The 16,836-nt window shown below is 41.0% G+C and overlaps 1 protein-coding gene across 1 annotated transcript in view; it reads right to left on the bottom strand.

Moving 5' to 3' along the window:
• The window catches only part of plxna2 (plexin A2), a 154,902-nt gene that overhangs the window by 20,516 nt on the left and 117,550 nt on the right, over positions 1-16,836 (bottom strand). Inside the window, exons 16-22 of the mRNA XM_026333736.1 lie at positions 15,684-15,851; positions 14,193-14,286; positions 8,498-8,737; positions 7,981-8,124; positions 7,167-7,401; positions 5,476-5,618; positions 4,087-4,355 (exon numbers count right to left, since the gene is read on the bottom strand). Of these exons, the coding sequence (XP_026189521.1) occupies positions 4,087-4,355; positions 5,476-5,618; positions 7,167-7,401; positions 7,981-8,124; positions 8,498-8,737; positions 14,193-14,286; positions 15,684-15,851 (1,293 nt within the window). The remainder of the gene's footprint in view (positions 1-4,086; positions 4,356-5,475; positions 5,619-7,166; positions 7,402-7,980; positions 8,125-8,497; positions 8,738-14,192; positions 14,287-15,683; positions 15,852-16,836) is intronic.

The following is a 16,836-nucleotide window of genomic DNA, read 5'->3' as shown; positions in this document are numbered from 1 at the left end:
TAAAGAAAGGAAAACACACATGCAGTATTCACAAGCTCAACCTTGCAAAGCTGCATAAGAAATATAACATAATAAGGACCCACAATGAGTGCCCAAGGCTGTATTTTCACGCTGAATAAACCTAAATATATTGTGGATTTTTGGGACAAATCCCTCTGTAATTGCCCTTCTTCTTCAACAAATATTCACTCCTCTTTAAACCCCCCCCCCACAACACTTGCCATGCGCCCCTCTCAAGCACAGCAAGTCCCGAAGAAGGAAGTTAAATAAAGCCTTTTGTGCAGGGGCTGTGCTGACCTCCCCATAATATCTCTTCTTTTGAATGTCAGGGGGTGGTAGATGCACTTTGTTCTCCTCCTCTTTTCCTTCTTGTCCTCCTCCTCATCTGCCTCCACTTCCCTCTTTCTATTAATTGAGTTTAATTAATGAACATCAGAATTTCATTATGCCACATAGTGTTTAAGAGGGGCCCTGCATCCCCTCGTCTATGGTCTCCTAATGGCAGTTTGGGTGGTGGGGGGGATTGGGCTATAGTAGCAGGCAGTGGAATGTCTTTCAACGAAACTAATGCCAAACACAATACTCTCTCTCTCTCAATAATGCTGTACTCCATTGCTCTGCATGGGCGGAAATCTCATTACAAAAACGCTGAGGAGAAAAATAATACAAGATTGAAAAGTCTCAGGGTGATAGAAGCAATGTTCTGTGGTTCCATTAAAGGAACATTATAAGGAAGAGAAAGGAAGAAAGTGTGTAAAGAGGGTGGCTGTGAAAAAACCTAAGGAGAAAATAGAGGGATTGGTGAATAGCGTTGAAGTAAAAAAAGAAGTGGGTGGCTATTCTAGGATGTTCTGGTGAGGAGGGCATCAAACATTAGTTTCAATAATAAAGGACACACAGAAAGGAAGGACAATGGTGTGAAACAACAACATACACAAGGGGAGAGGGAGGACAGAGATGAGCACTGGAGAGGTAGCGCATGGAGAGAGAGAACGACAGAAAGTGGGTGCAAGAACATATTTCAACAGTGGTGCACAACACAATCCAAATACCACGATGTGCAGCATTACTTTCACTTAGCGCACTGGATAGTGAGGAAATCAAAAACATTGTCAAAGCTTAGGTATTGCTTTCAAAAAGCTTTTAGGAGAATGTAAGTGTCTGTGAGCTAGAATCTTTCCATATCAAGACAAAAGCATCTCAAATCTTTAAATACCAAAGGGACCAGAGTTTCTTTGAAAAACACACCTCAGAAGAGCATGAGTGCACACTTTAGATGTGATTCCGGGATCTTAGCTGACTGGGGATATTATATCTCAGCTACATAAAGGCAAGATACTGTACATGCCATGCTTTACTTTCTCTGGACTGGCATGATGGATGGTAAAATGGGTTCTAGCACTTGGCTGAGCATAATAGAAAACAGAGTACAGTATGTTTACAATTGTTCTGTCTTATCAGCTTGTCAGTCATCCGTAAACCACTGTGAAATGCATTAACCTATACGCAAAGTGCTAAACAAAAAAAGTTTGATCAATGTGTATGATAAGAGGTTAGTGACTGCAGACCAATATAAGATAAATCCTAATTAAGAATAGCCTGTACAGCAGTTAAACACACAAATATGAAAAATTACTATCAGGAGTTAATCTGCCAAGTGAGAGACAGAGTATGTGAGAAGAATATATAAGAAAAGGTCCAGTATGTTGGAGGCATACTGAGATGGTGACAGGCAGCGTTAATGTTCATCTGAAAATGAGTTTAGAGGCAATGCCTTTTCTGCATAGCCAAAGTCTGACAGTTAATTCCTCTATGGCAGAGATGCCCATTGTTGACCTAAAACTATTCCAACAGCACAAATGTGGCAGACTATTACATACTGGTCGACATCATCCATCATTATGATGAACACAGACACAACAGTGTCGCATGAGCACCAAAACTCCCAGCTTCTTCAGTGAGAACAACAGACATGTTGGTTTGGACTTAAGACTTTTGTTGACAGACAAATTATTGTGAATCTTATTCTTTACATTAAATTTCCCCTTCTGATTATCAGCTGAGTGGGAAAACAAAGCTCTTCAGGTGAGCACTTTTAATATAAATGAGGACAGGTAGAGGGTTGGCTAACCTTCAGCTGCTTCCTGTCAGCTCTTTCTTATGTGGATCTCACTAATAATTAATTTAGAACAACATTCAGAGTGATTTCTGCTAATTTACTTAAAGTAATACAGTCAACGCACACAAGCACATACCATACCCACACAGATGCATTTGGACACCATAAAAAAGCATAAGGAACTCTTTACATGCTGCTAATTCATTAATAGCTGAAAACAGAGGTGGGTCTCAGCCAACATAATAGAGCGTTTCACTACCCTGTTATATATGATAATAGACTGAGGAAAGGTGATAGAAAAGACAACTAAATGAGAAAATGGCAACAAAGCACAGCCCAGCAGCCTTACTCTACACCCTGAACAAACACAATTACTGCTTAGAGACGTGTTCAATTTGACTATCATGTGTGTCGTGTGTGTAAGCCCTGTTTATGCGTGTGTGAATCAGCTGGCTGGCTTGACAGCTGCTTTTCTCTAAATAGGCGATGAGGAAGACAACAGAAAAGAACCGTGTCAAATTGATAATCCCTTAAATTCTTCAGAGAAACAGGGAGTGAAATGTAAAAACTATAGGACATTTAGCCCTCCAGGCTGTAACGGCGGGACCTGAAGATTATGTACCACTGTGCTGCTGAAAAGAGAGGATAATGAAAACTTAGAGGTGACGTGGGACCCTGCTGTCATGTGAAATAACAGCTTAACCCAAGTCTGTTTGATACTGTGTCACTTTAGTCCACTTCTCTGTCTTTCCATCTTTTTTTCTGTATGATCCTCTGCACCGTTTTATCTGTCTAGCAGTTATTTACCCTGACTATTAATGTGGATTTTTCAAATACACACACTAAGGGAACATTATTATCAGAATGAATCTGACTACTCTCACTGCCTATGATTATTAGTCATGTAAACATAAACAAATTCATTCACGGAGCAGTGAGGCTTTCAGGAATCGTGTTCACAGAGACTTTGCCTTGTGCATTCTGTAACTCTCTATTCTTTGTCAGTCCTTTAACCTGTTTCTATACTTACAAAGCTACCAAAGCAGGTGAGGATACTTGGGTGAGGATGTGTAGGTGTTTAATGTTTTAGCACATCATCCCAGCTCCCCTGGAAAACAATATACACTGGAGACACTCAGAGGAAAAAAAAAGTTATGTCTGAATGTTTTATGAGTCCGAGCCTGGAGGATAAGTGAGACTGACACTGGCAATGAAAAAGAGAGCAGAAGGATAGATGGAGCCTGAGAGAGAAGGTGAAATTATGCAAAGCATTCAGATCTTTCTCCTGACATGAAGACTTCATAGCATTTATCACAGCATACTGTGGGCCTACTGTGGAACTTATTAGAAGCCTTATTCTGTGAAACGTCTGCATAACAACACGGTGGGAAAACCAGAATTACTCCATCCACAGGAATAATGGGGAGGAACACAGAGATAATAATACAATCCATTCCCATCTGTTTATATGTACATCCTCCTACAGCTCTGCACTCCTTTACATGTTTTAAAATGAGTACTATGTTATTGCTACTATATCTGCATAGCTCTCCTGTAGGCAAAAAGCCCAAATGAACGGCTTTACAGTAATATCTTATATTATATATCTTATTCTTTAGACTCAAATTAATCAAACATCTGAAACTGTTCTGTAAAACACACATTATAACTGTGGAATAGGTTTTCTTCATGATCATATGTAATATTAAAGAGGTTCTGTTTTTTATGTTAATTAATTTTTCTCTCATCTTTTTAATAATTTAAAAGTCAAAACAGGGGCATTAATGTGAAATCCATTTTTTCTTTGTTTTCTTCACTGAAAGCTTTTGGGGGACGTTCAAATGTAACCTAATTCATGAAGTTTAATTTATACAAATGATAAATTACTTTCAAATGTCGCAGAGAGCAACAGAAGAAAGTCCTTGTAGAGTTGTTTTCCTATTTTGTCTCAACCCATTGAGTGTTACCTGCGCAGGAGCAGTTTGGGATGGTTCTTGCTCTCCAGATTGCGGTCAATGAGGTCAGAGAGCAGGTGTTTAAGGACATCAGTGGCGTACTCCAGACGCCCCTGTAGGGCCGTCATGATAAGTGAGGCCACGTTTCCACGGTCCCTCATGGAGAAAGAACGCTGCATTTCCAGTGTTCGGATGAAAGTGAGCAGGAACACTTTGTTGTTGATGAGCTGGCCAAACACCTTTAGGGCCTTCTCCACATTCTGCTGGCCATTACCTGACACCTTGACAGAATAGGCAGAAGGAACAACGTATGTTAAGGTATGACGTTTGCAGCACTAATCTCAATATTAAATATTATCCTGCAATGTCTTGAAAAGTACTGATTCTATTGTTTGTTTTTTTTCTCACACAAAATAAAGATTTTTCCAAAGGCACCAAAAACCTCACTCATGTTTCACTTTAGGCAGACAGACAGAGGTTTCCACTCATGGTGAGTAACTGAGAAGATCGAATCAATTATTGAGCTGGGTCTGTTAAAAGCCATTGTACCCTGAGTTACAGGGTCACTTTCAAGTCAAAATGTCAAATAACTTCCTGGGTAAGACAATCCCAAAGTGACAAAACTCACTTTCTATGTCGATGCTTGAATGCATGTTAATGTTTATCAGTAGTTTTACTTGGGTCACACACAAAATGCCTTGCGTGTGCAGTTAAAGAAATATCACTGAACCGAGAAGTGAAGAGCTTTTGATGTTAGCATACTAGTCTGGTCTTAAGCACCACCCATAGCCACTCCTCATAAACCAATCACACCCTTCCTATCAGATAAAAAGGTGGGCCTTTATCATGATCTCTTTATCCCTGATAATGGACACTGTTCCATGTACAATACATAAAAAAACTCATTTCCCAGGACTACTCTGGCTCCAAGAAGAAGTGCAAAAAGTGTTAACCAGCCAGTTTTCCCTCAAAGGAGTACCTCACAGCAGTGTCCAAAGACTGGGAATTACTCAGTTCATTACCCTTCATACTGCAGCCACTGGTGGATGAAATAGCCATGTGCTAGTACGCTGAGTCCATGAGGGAGCTTGCATGTGAAGTGTATATGTGTGTATGAGTGTATGCTGCCCAGCATGATCAGTTTTATGTCTCTGTGTGTGTGAGACCAGAGGGTAGAAAGGATAAGTGGCACATTGGTATCCTTTCCCCCTCAAGCACTTTGCTGCTTATGGAGGTTACCCTGCAGGAGGAGTGGTAAGGGCAAACACCACTCTCCCTATCTCTCTTTTTACCTCACTTTGACTTTCTGTTGCCCTTTCTGAACACAGTTGCTGCTTTTGTCTCAGCTCCACACTTTGTCTCTTTCTTTCCTCCTTACACTGTTGTCTCTCACTACTGTACCTCCAGTTCTCTGAGGACAGGATGATCCTCTATGCCCGGGAAGAGGACCCTCATGGCGTATGTCCTATAGTCTAGATGAGGGATTCCAGCTCTGTCCAGGTCACTGGTCAGCTCATTGATGTCTGTCTGTAGTTCAGCAAAGGCTGGGAGAAAGGAAAGACAAAAAAGAGAGACCAGGTGGAGGGAATACTTGAGACATGCAGCATAAGACTGAAACCGTTCTTTAATCCCTGAGGATTGAATATGTGAATCCTTCTAATCTTCATGGTGTTTACTACCATCATGATGAAGCTGACAGTTAAAGCCCAAGATACTCTTCAAGTCAGAGAAACTCAATACTTCACATCCTTCCCTTACAAAATACAGAACTCACTCAAGACACACATACACACACACACAGCACTTTTTATCTACCAGCCAGTAAATTGGCTGTAGCTAAGGCCCCAAAGAGTGTGTGCCATCTCAGTGTGAGACTGCAGGTGAGCACTAGTTAATTGGCTCCATCCTGACTGACTCCTGTTCAGGCCCACGGCTCTGTTGCTTTGCTTCACCGGCCTTGGGGAGTCTCCCCGACTGCAGCCTATCACAGGAGCAGCAGTAGTCCCCTAACACCCTCCTCAAAACTCTGCCATCTCCAACTAGTCTTAACCCTCACCTCCTGGCCCCTGGCCCCGAGCCCCCTGTGACTCCTGGGTTTACACACCAATACACAGGCTTTCAGGCACACATGGACGGTACAGTATATACTAATAAGGTGGAACCCATGTACCCATCTAAATCCACCCTGTGGGGCAGTACACTGTTAATGGTTAAAACATTAATCTTCTCCTTTCCCAAGGCTATCTATGCGTGACTGATCACTGACTTTTTTGCCTGCTCTGTCTACCTTCTTGCCCGTCCTTCTGTCTGGCCTGTCCGTCATTTGACCACTCTGAAAGGTTGCAGAAATAAGATTTTTTTCCACTGCTGAACAACAGTGGGATAGCTGACCAGGGATGGCTGCAATAAGGCCCTCTCTGGCTGACGAAATCCCATAAACATTGTCAAACAGAAACCTCACTTAATGACCCGGGCTAAGTGTTTATTTAAATGCACTCATATGGAACAGATGAACCATTGTTTAGCGTGGTAGCTGGAGGTCGGACTGAGGTTATTCTGTGGTCCTCCCATGCGGCAGAAGTTCAGATGTACTACTGTGCCGTCATTCACACACTAACACGCAGTTACACTGCATAAAACCATAAACATGGAATTAGATGTGACTAAAATATGCTAAACATAATCTGTGTCTCACTGGGATGTACACAGCATGTAAACTTGAAAGTTGCAAGGATTCACTATGTGATGAGATGGGCCACATGCATGACCAACTGACTGAATCTGTGTAGTGAGATTTACACCCAAGATGTGTCACTGACCCAGATTTGGATATATTTAATTTACTTCCTGTATTATATGCACAATTACAGATTTTGTCTGTTATGTGATTAGAGGAGGCACAAGTTGCATTTACATTACAGCTCCATTCAGCTATGTGCACAACAGAGCATCTTCTAAAATTACCTGCATGTAGGTGGGTATTTCAAGCAAAACAGACCTATAATCACCCTGGCTCTACAATCTGAAGTCAAACTTTTAATACATAGATCTGTACTTGGTTTGTATGCTGACTGTACTATTCAAATACTAACCTTCCTTGCACTCTAGGGCAACTCGTGACTCCAGGTTGTCCATTTGCATCTGTAAGCGCTTGAGGGTGAGATCATTCTCACGTGACTTCCTCTTGTAGGCAATGAGGACGAGGATGACGATGATGAGGAGGAGGCCTCCACCGGCCGCAATGCTGACAATGGCTGGAAGGGTGAGCAGGCTGTCTGACATGATGTGGACAGCACCAGGAGAGACGTGCAGACCACCAACCTGTACCTGTAGACACAAAAACACAATCATTTTTTGCCCTGATTGTATAAAGAGTACCCCCAATACTACCCAGTATAGTGTAGAAGATTCTTAAAACTAAAATATTAATGTTAAGACGTATTCTTTGTTTAATTTTCAACTAAATTGGTTTAGTGGCTTCAAGATCTATCACATATATAACATATGATAATTGATATATAACAATGTTTTAGTCAAGTCTTAAATATCCTGCCCAAACAGTTAAATATTGTGTGTTGAAAGTGATTTTGAGTGCAAACATGTGGACACCTTCACACTGATGTTGAGAGGTAAATAGTCTGGGGCTTGCACTCAATAAGTGAGTAGGCAAATAAAAAATAATTGCAGCGGATTCTGGCAGAACCTTTTGACAGGTAGAGCACACTCATGCTGTTCTCCCTTTGACCCCTTTCCTTCAGCTGCATGAACAATAATGAGAGCATGAGTAATGGAGTTCAGATGCCAACTATTGCAGAGAGGAAATCACAAATGCAGGGTGAGAGTGAAGTTAGGGAAGAGAGACACTGACAAACACATAAAAGCAGACAGACCACTGGCTGTACTGACCATGACTTTGTATTGTCCGGTGAGATTGGGTGGCTCACACAGCAACTGGCTCTCTGACACAGTGACAGAGCAGGGAGTCTCTCCAATTAGTACAGTGTAGTTAAGCTTCACCCCTCCTGATGCTGGGGGAACCAGGTTTCTGCCCTGTGGGCATGCGCAGATGGACGGGGGGGGGGGGGTGAAATTAGTAGAAAAACTCAAACACACAAACACATGGCTCACTGAAGATCACACAAATTTTTTTAAACGCAAAAAGCCAATGTTGTCACCTAAATACACTGTGAATTAGATATCTTGGTTGTGGCACAGCTGGGGCCAAATATGATTCCACACAGATATCAAACAATGATATTTTTCACTGTAGCATTAAGAGCTGACAACCAGAACAATAAAATACTGTATATTTTTCTTCCAGTTACAATGTAAGCTCACACAAAAATCCAGAGAAAGTAGCAATGATGGTACATTTTTTGATTTTAGATACATAGTAATACAAAATAATCGATATTTCCTGTACCTTGAGAATGATGGGTGAGCCAGGCTTTTGCTCCAGGACACCAGTGGTGCTGAGGGGCTCAAAATAAGGGTTTGGGTAGTAGAGGAGGTTGGTGTTGTTGTAGACCAACAGTGCCTGGACATTGTTGAAGATGAAACCAAACTCGTCTGCGTGTTTTACCGTGTCCAAACCTGGATGGTACTCTGCCATCAGGGAGGGAGCGAAGCAGCTCATACTGGTGGTATTCAACACCTTACACACCTAGGAAAATTAGTCAGGGATAAAATCTCAACACATCATGCTATAAAAGCCTGAGCTCTCTGAAAGAAGCAAAATATGTGATTCAGTCACCCTGAATCATCTGAGACTTTCTTTTTCTCTGGCTTCAAAATAAAACACCAAGCCCTCTGTTTGTTATAACCCAAAATGTGATCTTAACCGAAACACACTGGCATCAGCACAAACTCTGCAGGGAACTCACCAGCCTAATAATTGGTATATAAAGTCCTAATTCTTTTCAGAGAAAAGGATTTAATGGCTGTCATTAAATCCATCTTTACTGGAGAGGAAGCCTCCATAAAATCGAAAATAAATTGCTGCTTCTGCTTTACTGAAAAACACTGGAGGACAACAACTAGGAAGGATGGCGGCACTGCTCCTCTGTTTCCTCAGGTGGAGGTTGAGCTATGGCTCTTTTATTACTTCTCTCCAGTTTGCCCAGATGAGAGACCTGTCTTCCATCCATCCTCCCTGGCTCAACTCTAGAAGCAAGGGGAGAGAGGATTGATTGCTGCACGGCCCTCTGCTCAGAAAGGGTTTTTTTTTTTTTTTATCTCCTTTCACTCCCTCGCAGCTCTCTCTCTAGAGAAGAAACTTAATTAGAGGTAAATATCATCAAAGCTGGTGAATGCTAGTGAGTACCATACTTCCTGTCTGTTGTCTGCTGCTCCGGAGCAAGCCAGGGAGATCGATGCAAACGTATTCTGTGAAGCCTACACCAACTGTATTTCGCCAGCATGGAGCAGAAAGAAGATGTTGGTCTCCTTACCTACATACCTTTTTGATACAGTGAGTGTATGTGTGCGTCCACCATATACAGCATGAATATAAATATCTAGGTTTTCGGTTTGGAATGTGTGTCTGTATCTATAAAGAGGTTTAATTAGCACCTAAACTCTTGCTGTTGATGATATTGATGATGATGATGATGATGATGATAAGAATTATCATTATCATTATATTTTTATTTTAGAATGATTAGTCATTTTGCCTATCAAATGTAATAAAACAACACAAAACCCAAAGATAAACAGTTTACATTGCAGTTTACAAAAGAAATGCAACTCCTTATATTTTGAGGAGCTAAAAACAAAATAATGTTTAGTGTTTTTGTTTGAAAAATTACAATAAATTGATTAAATTAAAATAGTTTCTGTTTTATTATCAATTGCCCAATTGAATAATTGACTAACTGTATCACCTTTTCAACTGTAAGTTAGCGCCCTGTAAATCAATGAAAAATCCAGTTATTGGATGAAAAAAACAGGATTCAAACATTGCAGATATCACAGCAGCATATACAGCACCGCCAGTCTGGAGCTGCATTACAAGGCCTGAAAGCTCTGTTGCAGCTTTCCCCAATCTTGTGACATTTTTCTTTTGAATTCCCACTTTATAAGCCACAGTAGCAGTGCATGACAAGAGCAAAAAGATAAGGCCTTTTAAAAATAGATAGCACAACCAGATAGAGATCCTGACATACTTTCACCAAGTGTAGGCTCTGTGAAATTAACCACTGAGAAATTGCAGGAAGTGATGAGAGTTTCTGAAAACCGTTACAGAAGCTGTTTTTTTTTTTACAATGCATGGTCACACCATTCACTATAAGCTAGAAGTACAGCAATTAATCAAATTTGAACAGTTTTGTGTTTCCCATAATGTACATATAGCAATTTGGAAGAATTTTTTTTTTTTAATTTATTTTTTAATTTTGCCCATATAATCATCAGTATATAGACATTAAAAGGTTTATTTGATAAAAGAGCTCAAGTTAAGTTTGATATGGATGCTTCCCTCTTGTTGGCATGGTGACAGGTTATATAGACAGGCCCAGATGCTCCGGCAGCATCCTTGTGACTGTCACGCTGGAACGGCGAGGCATTTGCAAGTCAACTACAGCTCTGACTACCATCTGCTCTGTCTCAGATGGATACTGTGGGTTTTTTTCTAGACTGTCCTCGCTTTCTCTCCTTTCTCTCGCTCTCTTTTTTTTAAAAAATAAATCCTCTCCTTCATTGAATCCTGTCAGGATAGAAAACTGCTGCTATCATGTGGGATGTTTTTCAGGCTGCGTGGCAGCGAGTGTGACGTGTGTAAATCCAAAGCAATGGGTAAGTAAATAGTGATGGGTAAATGGGGCATTGTGGGATTTGATAAAGAAAAGGGGGTATTTGACTTCTTCAGTGGGCGGGGGAAATAAATGGCTTTATTTCAAAACACCATGACACCTTTGCATGACTTCTGCCTTTCCATAGATGGATATTAAGTTCTTGTTTATGAAAACATAGTACATTCTGTTTACACTACAAAAGGAATTATAAGGATTATTGGATTATTGGATTTTGAAATACTCAATTGAATTATAAGATTATTTTCTACCACTCTACTTCTCAGCAGAATGCTACAACATGTAGCTTTACGTATCACTTGTACATAAAATATCATCACAAAATATACTTCATATATTGCCAAATACAGGCTATATAATCGTTGGCTACATCCATTCCTTTAGGCTAGGTGGAGACAGAAGATACACATTGTTCAGCATTGATAAAGTGAACTGAGGTCAACAGATAGAGAAAATAATTGGAAACTTGGCCTCATCTGTCTCCTTTCTCCAGTATTGGATGGAGCCAGGGTGTTTTAAGGCAGTAATACTCCAGCCCCTCTGGCTGAATACATTACCATGATCTACTGTGCTGCAAGTGCCCACTCAACCATTCAAAGGTCTCTGGCCAGGGCAGTAGTGAGAGAGAAAGAAAAAGAGATAGGCTGGTGCTGGACATGTGCGTAGGAGAAATGTGGTGGGTCACAGAGTCAAAGGTCATCTGGAGGCTAAAATTCAACAGCTACTCACTGAATGTGCGGTTCTTGTGCTTTATTACTCCCACACTCTCTGTTTTCCTTCCTGTGTGCTGTTCTAGCTAACTGCTAGCACTGGCACTATTTCTAACTTCAGCTGTGATTCATCCACACAAGGACTGCGTGGTATTTATGCTAGTGCAAAGCCACAGCCAGCTGTTTCATTTTCCTCTAAGATGTGTGCTGTGCTGGAAATGAAAAAAAAAAAACAAAAACAAACAAAACAAAAAAACAAAAAAAAAACAAAAGAAAAGCTCATGTGGGATGTCTTGTGATGAGGGTGTGACTAATTTCAAACATTCTCCATTACTTTACTGCTTCATGCATTAACAAGTCTGTTAAAGTCAATACCGAAGCTACACAGAGACGGCAAAAAGGAAACTAATTTTGGACACTCAAGATGCTACCGCGAGTCAATGAGCCACTCATGATGCTGATGCTGTACAGATGAGATTTATGTCCTTGTAATACACATGCAAACAGTTTAGAAATATTAAATTCACATGTAAATTGTAAGGTATGAGTGTCCATTTTCATTGCTTATGGTATTGATCAGCGTCCTTCTCAGACAACCAGCCTGATTGGTTTTGAAGACAGGCCTGAGACAGGCATGTTCAGGCTGAACACAGTCTATAACAAGCAGCAGCTGCAAATGCACCTGATGTGTGAGGTCTTAAGTGTGGCAAATGCAGCAGATGAGATCTTTCTGTGACATGGAAATGTTCTGGAGCTCGAAAATAACCCTTTTAGCTTTAATCAAGATTATGATAACTGTTTCAATTGTGAATCTAGTGACAGACACAGAGCATTTCAGAAAGAAAATTGTCTCTTTTTTTATGTCCCACTTTCTTTGTGCCTCTGTGCTGGTAACACTAGTGAGGGAGAGAAGAGAAGCAATTTAGTGCAAGACAGGTGATCATTTGAAAGCTGACTGACAGACAGCAGCTCTTATTGCTATAGGCAGCTCTGCTGTTTGCCCTCCTCCAGTGACAAAAAGGGCTAGAGAGAGGGGGAGAGGGGGTGAAGGCCATACAATTGTAACCTCAGCATTTAATAGAAATTAGTTTTCTCTGGCTGCAATCAAGACAGCGAGATGGTCGTTTTTTGCGAAATGTGGGGAGTTGGAAGGGACGAGGCTGGGCGGAGAAAAACCATTCTCTTTCAAAGCCGAGAGAACTGACAAATCAGACAGCATGGCAGCCACAAACTCATTTTACTGGGCCTGCAGGAGTCTCACTCATTAAGTGTTTTTTTTTTCTCTTCTCAAAACATAAAACAGAAAAGACCTGTCTTTTACTTGTAATTACTAGGCTTTTATAACTTACAAAGATCTTTTAGGGAAACACTGTAGCACAAGAAGCCCAGGGCAGGGTAATAGTTTTTAGAAAAGGAACATTCACTAAGCAAGTCAGACACTTAAGGCCAATTTTAGACTTCTAATGTCAGGTACTGGGAGTTGGAATTGCAGAGTAGAAGAAGACATTTAGAGACAAATCTGTGTGTATGCATTTTCTGAAATTCTCTAAATGAAATGGAAGATTTAGGCTCCGTGTAGCTCTGCAAACTAGAGCCTTGTGATACATTAAAGCAGTGGATAACCATATATATTTGGATTATGCTGATGACTACCAGTGTTGGGATGAAGAAAATCTAAATTCCTTAATGCAAAATGACCTCCACAGATATGGATCGTTTTGCTGTTGTGTATAGCTGGTTCCACTAAAAAGTTCTTTGGAAGTACTTTAAGTCCCAGAGCACTATTCTTTTACCCATTCTCCTCACTGATTCTTCTTACTCCGTATCCTTCCTGCTTCTTTTTAGTCCATTCATTTGCCCCCCTGCACCAGACCACAGAGAGAAAATCCCATCCTCTTAATTAAACATAAACCCCCAGGACAGGGGCTCAAATGCAATTTGTAACGATTTCCCACAGCCAAGACTTTGATTATACAAGGGCTCTTTATGCTGACCAAAGACTTCTGACCGCAGTTAATCTTCCATTGAAAGCCATTAGTAGTTTCCTTGCCCCTGATCATGCACACCTGCAACATTCTCCCCCAGCTCCCCACTGACCTGCCCACACCCCTTCTCTAGCTCCAATGTTCTCCAGCAAGTTCCACTACCGCAGAAGTACTGTATGTCTATATAGTTTGAAAACCTTGTTTTCCTTTAAACAAATCAAGCAATAAATACAACAGGGCTTAGCATGTGGGCACCAGGGGAGGATGCTGAGATGTAACTTTAAGAAAACAAAGAGTCAACTCTTAATTAAAAACCATATGCAGACCACTCTCACTGCCAGCTGCATTGATCAAATGCTAGTTGGACTGGTTTTAAAATAAAGTTAGGAAAGAATAGGGAGCTGGAGAGGCGGATAGTAAAGATAGAATCTTTTCATCCAAGTTAAATATCAATTAGTTTGCATTTACAGCAGTATTTACTGAGTCAGGCATAGCCTAGTTGGCATACAGTATCCAGCATGTCTATGGTGTGGGTTTACTAAGAGCATTTTCTAGTTCACATACTGTACAGTGATAGTTCTGTGGTTAAGACAGATTTGATTTGTGGTTCTTACATTGACAGACTCTCGGCCAGCATATTTTACTCGGATCCTGGGCTCCTGAACCACGTCCAGATTGGTCCCGGTCACCATCAGTGGAGTGTGGCCACTGAAGAAAAAATCAAATGTGAACAGTTTATTCCACAGGTTGGAATAATCATATTTTTGAAGTGCTATCTTAATTTCATTCTGCCTGATCTTGTTTTAAAACACAAGAGGAAAGAAACAAGGAAAACAGTAAGAAAGAAAAAAGAGAAAATAGTCTGAAGGCAATTTTTAACTAAACTTTCTAACCCTGGTGTACCTCTTCAAAATGTTCACCCAATCAACTCTCATCATCAGTTTCTTTTGGGAGAAAATAGTCTTTGGAGTGGAGGATGATTAGAGATGCTTTTTAACTGCCTTCCCTGACTACAATCAACTGATGCAGATTTGTTTGAAATACCAAGGCAGCTGAAGCACATAAAGGATGCAGTGGCAGTCCTGGGCTTGATAACATGGCAGCAGAAAGCAGGAGGGAAACTGTTAGATGCGCTGCTCTCCCTGCAGCTGTTTGGGTTGCTGTTGATGTTTGTTGTTTTTGCTGTTGTGTCCATCAATGTTGCGTGCTGAATAAAGATGCCAAGCAGGAAATGTTGCAGTAATAAATGTTGGATAGGTATGTGCCATCAGGCTATGGGTTCACCGTAGTACTGTGGAGCATGAGTTACTGTAAATAGATCTTGTGGTGTCTAAGGGCTCATTAAATTACATCCTCAGCTACTGCAAACTCATATACTGACCGTTCCTGCTCTCTCTCTGTCTAAATACAGTATCAATCTGCCTGCCAAGAGTCTCAGTTTCTGAGAAGATGGGGGTCAGGTCACATTGTGTTAGTTAAATAAGAATTACTTTAGCTGTATGACGAAATTAATATTCAATTGTTTCTCTCTTTCTATGATACATACAAAGTATTGATGAAAAGAAAGATGACCGATATGTCGTCCCTCCATGTCTCTGAATGGCTTCATTTCCACCCTCTTTTCCCTCTGGGCCATCACCTTCTGCTGTAGTATCCCCTGCAGTTCATCTCTAAGCCCATGCCAACTGTTGCAAATTCACATCTCTGATAGCACATTGTTCTACTAAGCCACCATCTCATCTTCATCTCTCTCCTTTTAATTAATAGTGTATGGAGTATGTGTATCTATCTGCCAAAGATGTTCAACAGATGGATCAACGCTGCATTCGGAAGAAGAATTTCAATCTCATCTGTTTCCATCCTTTCCAATCTGTGAGCTGCGGCAGTTCTATCAGATCCAGAGCAATTGGAAGAGAAGTGAACAGTAATTGAAAGTGCAATATTGACTAGGCTCTGGTTATTGCTACTAGCCTCTGCCAGTGAGGTAAAGCCCTGGATGGGGGATGGAAATCCTTGTCTCTCAGGACAGACACAGTGAGGATGTTGATAAAACAACATTTGGCATGTACAATGTGTGTGGTGCTGTCTATGGCAAGCCACTTTACCTTGCAATGCTCCAATCTGGTTCAATGCGCTGTACAGTGGGGTCTTCTATGTACTCAAAGGTGAGGCTCTCCCTGATTTGAGCATAATCCACGCTCACGCTGATCTGCACTGGGCCAACACCAGACAAGGATGGGGCAGAGTAGCAGACTATCTCTGTCATGGTCCGCCTACAAGTGAAGCAGAGTACCAACATTAATGGAAGGATTTAAGGGAGGATTTAAATTTGTACAGAGCAATAGGAACATACATGAAAACCTACATGAGTGTAAAAAGTATTTATTTGTTTTAGTCATGTTAGTCACACTAGAGATGGTCTTTTAAATGCTACATCATGTCATTTACTGTATTTTGTGAGATATAATAAATATAGAGATCATATTTAGATAAGCAAAAAACACCATCTACAATTCCACAACAGAAAATATTTTGCATTTTGTACTACCAGCCCTGATCCCTAATTAAAACAAATAAACCTGCTATTCCTTGATAAAATATAACAACTACAGGGGTCTAACAACTACAGTACAGACTCTATGCATATACTGCAAAACTCTGTGCATACAAGCTAACAAATGGACAGCACATTCACCACTGACATATCTGCTTCTGTGCTTTCCCCTCCTCCATGTTCTACCTGCCCACCTCCTGAGTTTGTCCCAATTCATCTGCAAAGGCGAGCTTGTAGCAGAACGCCCTCCACCCTATCCTCCTATCCCTCCCATGACAGGAATACAGTGGAGAAACACAAACGAGTAATTAGCTCCATATCTCATTAAAACTGGCTTGACTCCTCAACCTTACAACATTACAGCCAGACTACTGTGGCGAGGCTTAAAATAGAAGCCTACAGGAGTGAAAAGTAGAAGGAGGACGTGTATGGGAGCAACAGAGAGGGAAGGAGGGATGGGTGGAGTGAGATGGAAGGACACTGAGAGAGTGTGAGTTAAAGAAAAAAGGTGGGGGGTTAGAACTGAAGAACAGACAGAACAGATAGAAAGAAAGAATGAGAAGGGGTAGAGGATGTGGGGGTGGATGAAAAAGAACAAAGATCTGTGGAAGCAGCAGGGTTTTTTCTGGAAGCTATTATTACAGGGTTTGATGCAGTAGGTCATCAAAACCTTATTAAGATTTACACAAGTTTTTGACAGAGGG

The sequence above is a fragment of the Mastacembelus armatus genome, chromosome 7 (assembly GCF_900324485.2).
Source record: "Mastacembelus armatus chromosome 7, fMasArm1.2, whole genome shotgun sequence".
In the NCBI taxonomy this organism is placed as follows: domain Eukaryota; kingdom Metazoa; phylum Chordata; class Actinopteri; order Synbranchiformes; family Mastacembelidae; genus Mastacembelus; species Mastacembelus armatus.
The sequence above is the reverse complement of the archived record's forward strand: the minus strand, read 5'-3'. Positions and strand labels throughout refer to the sequence as shown.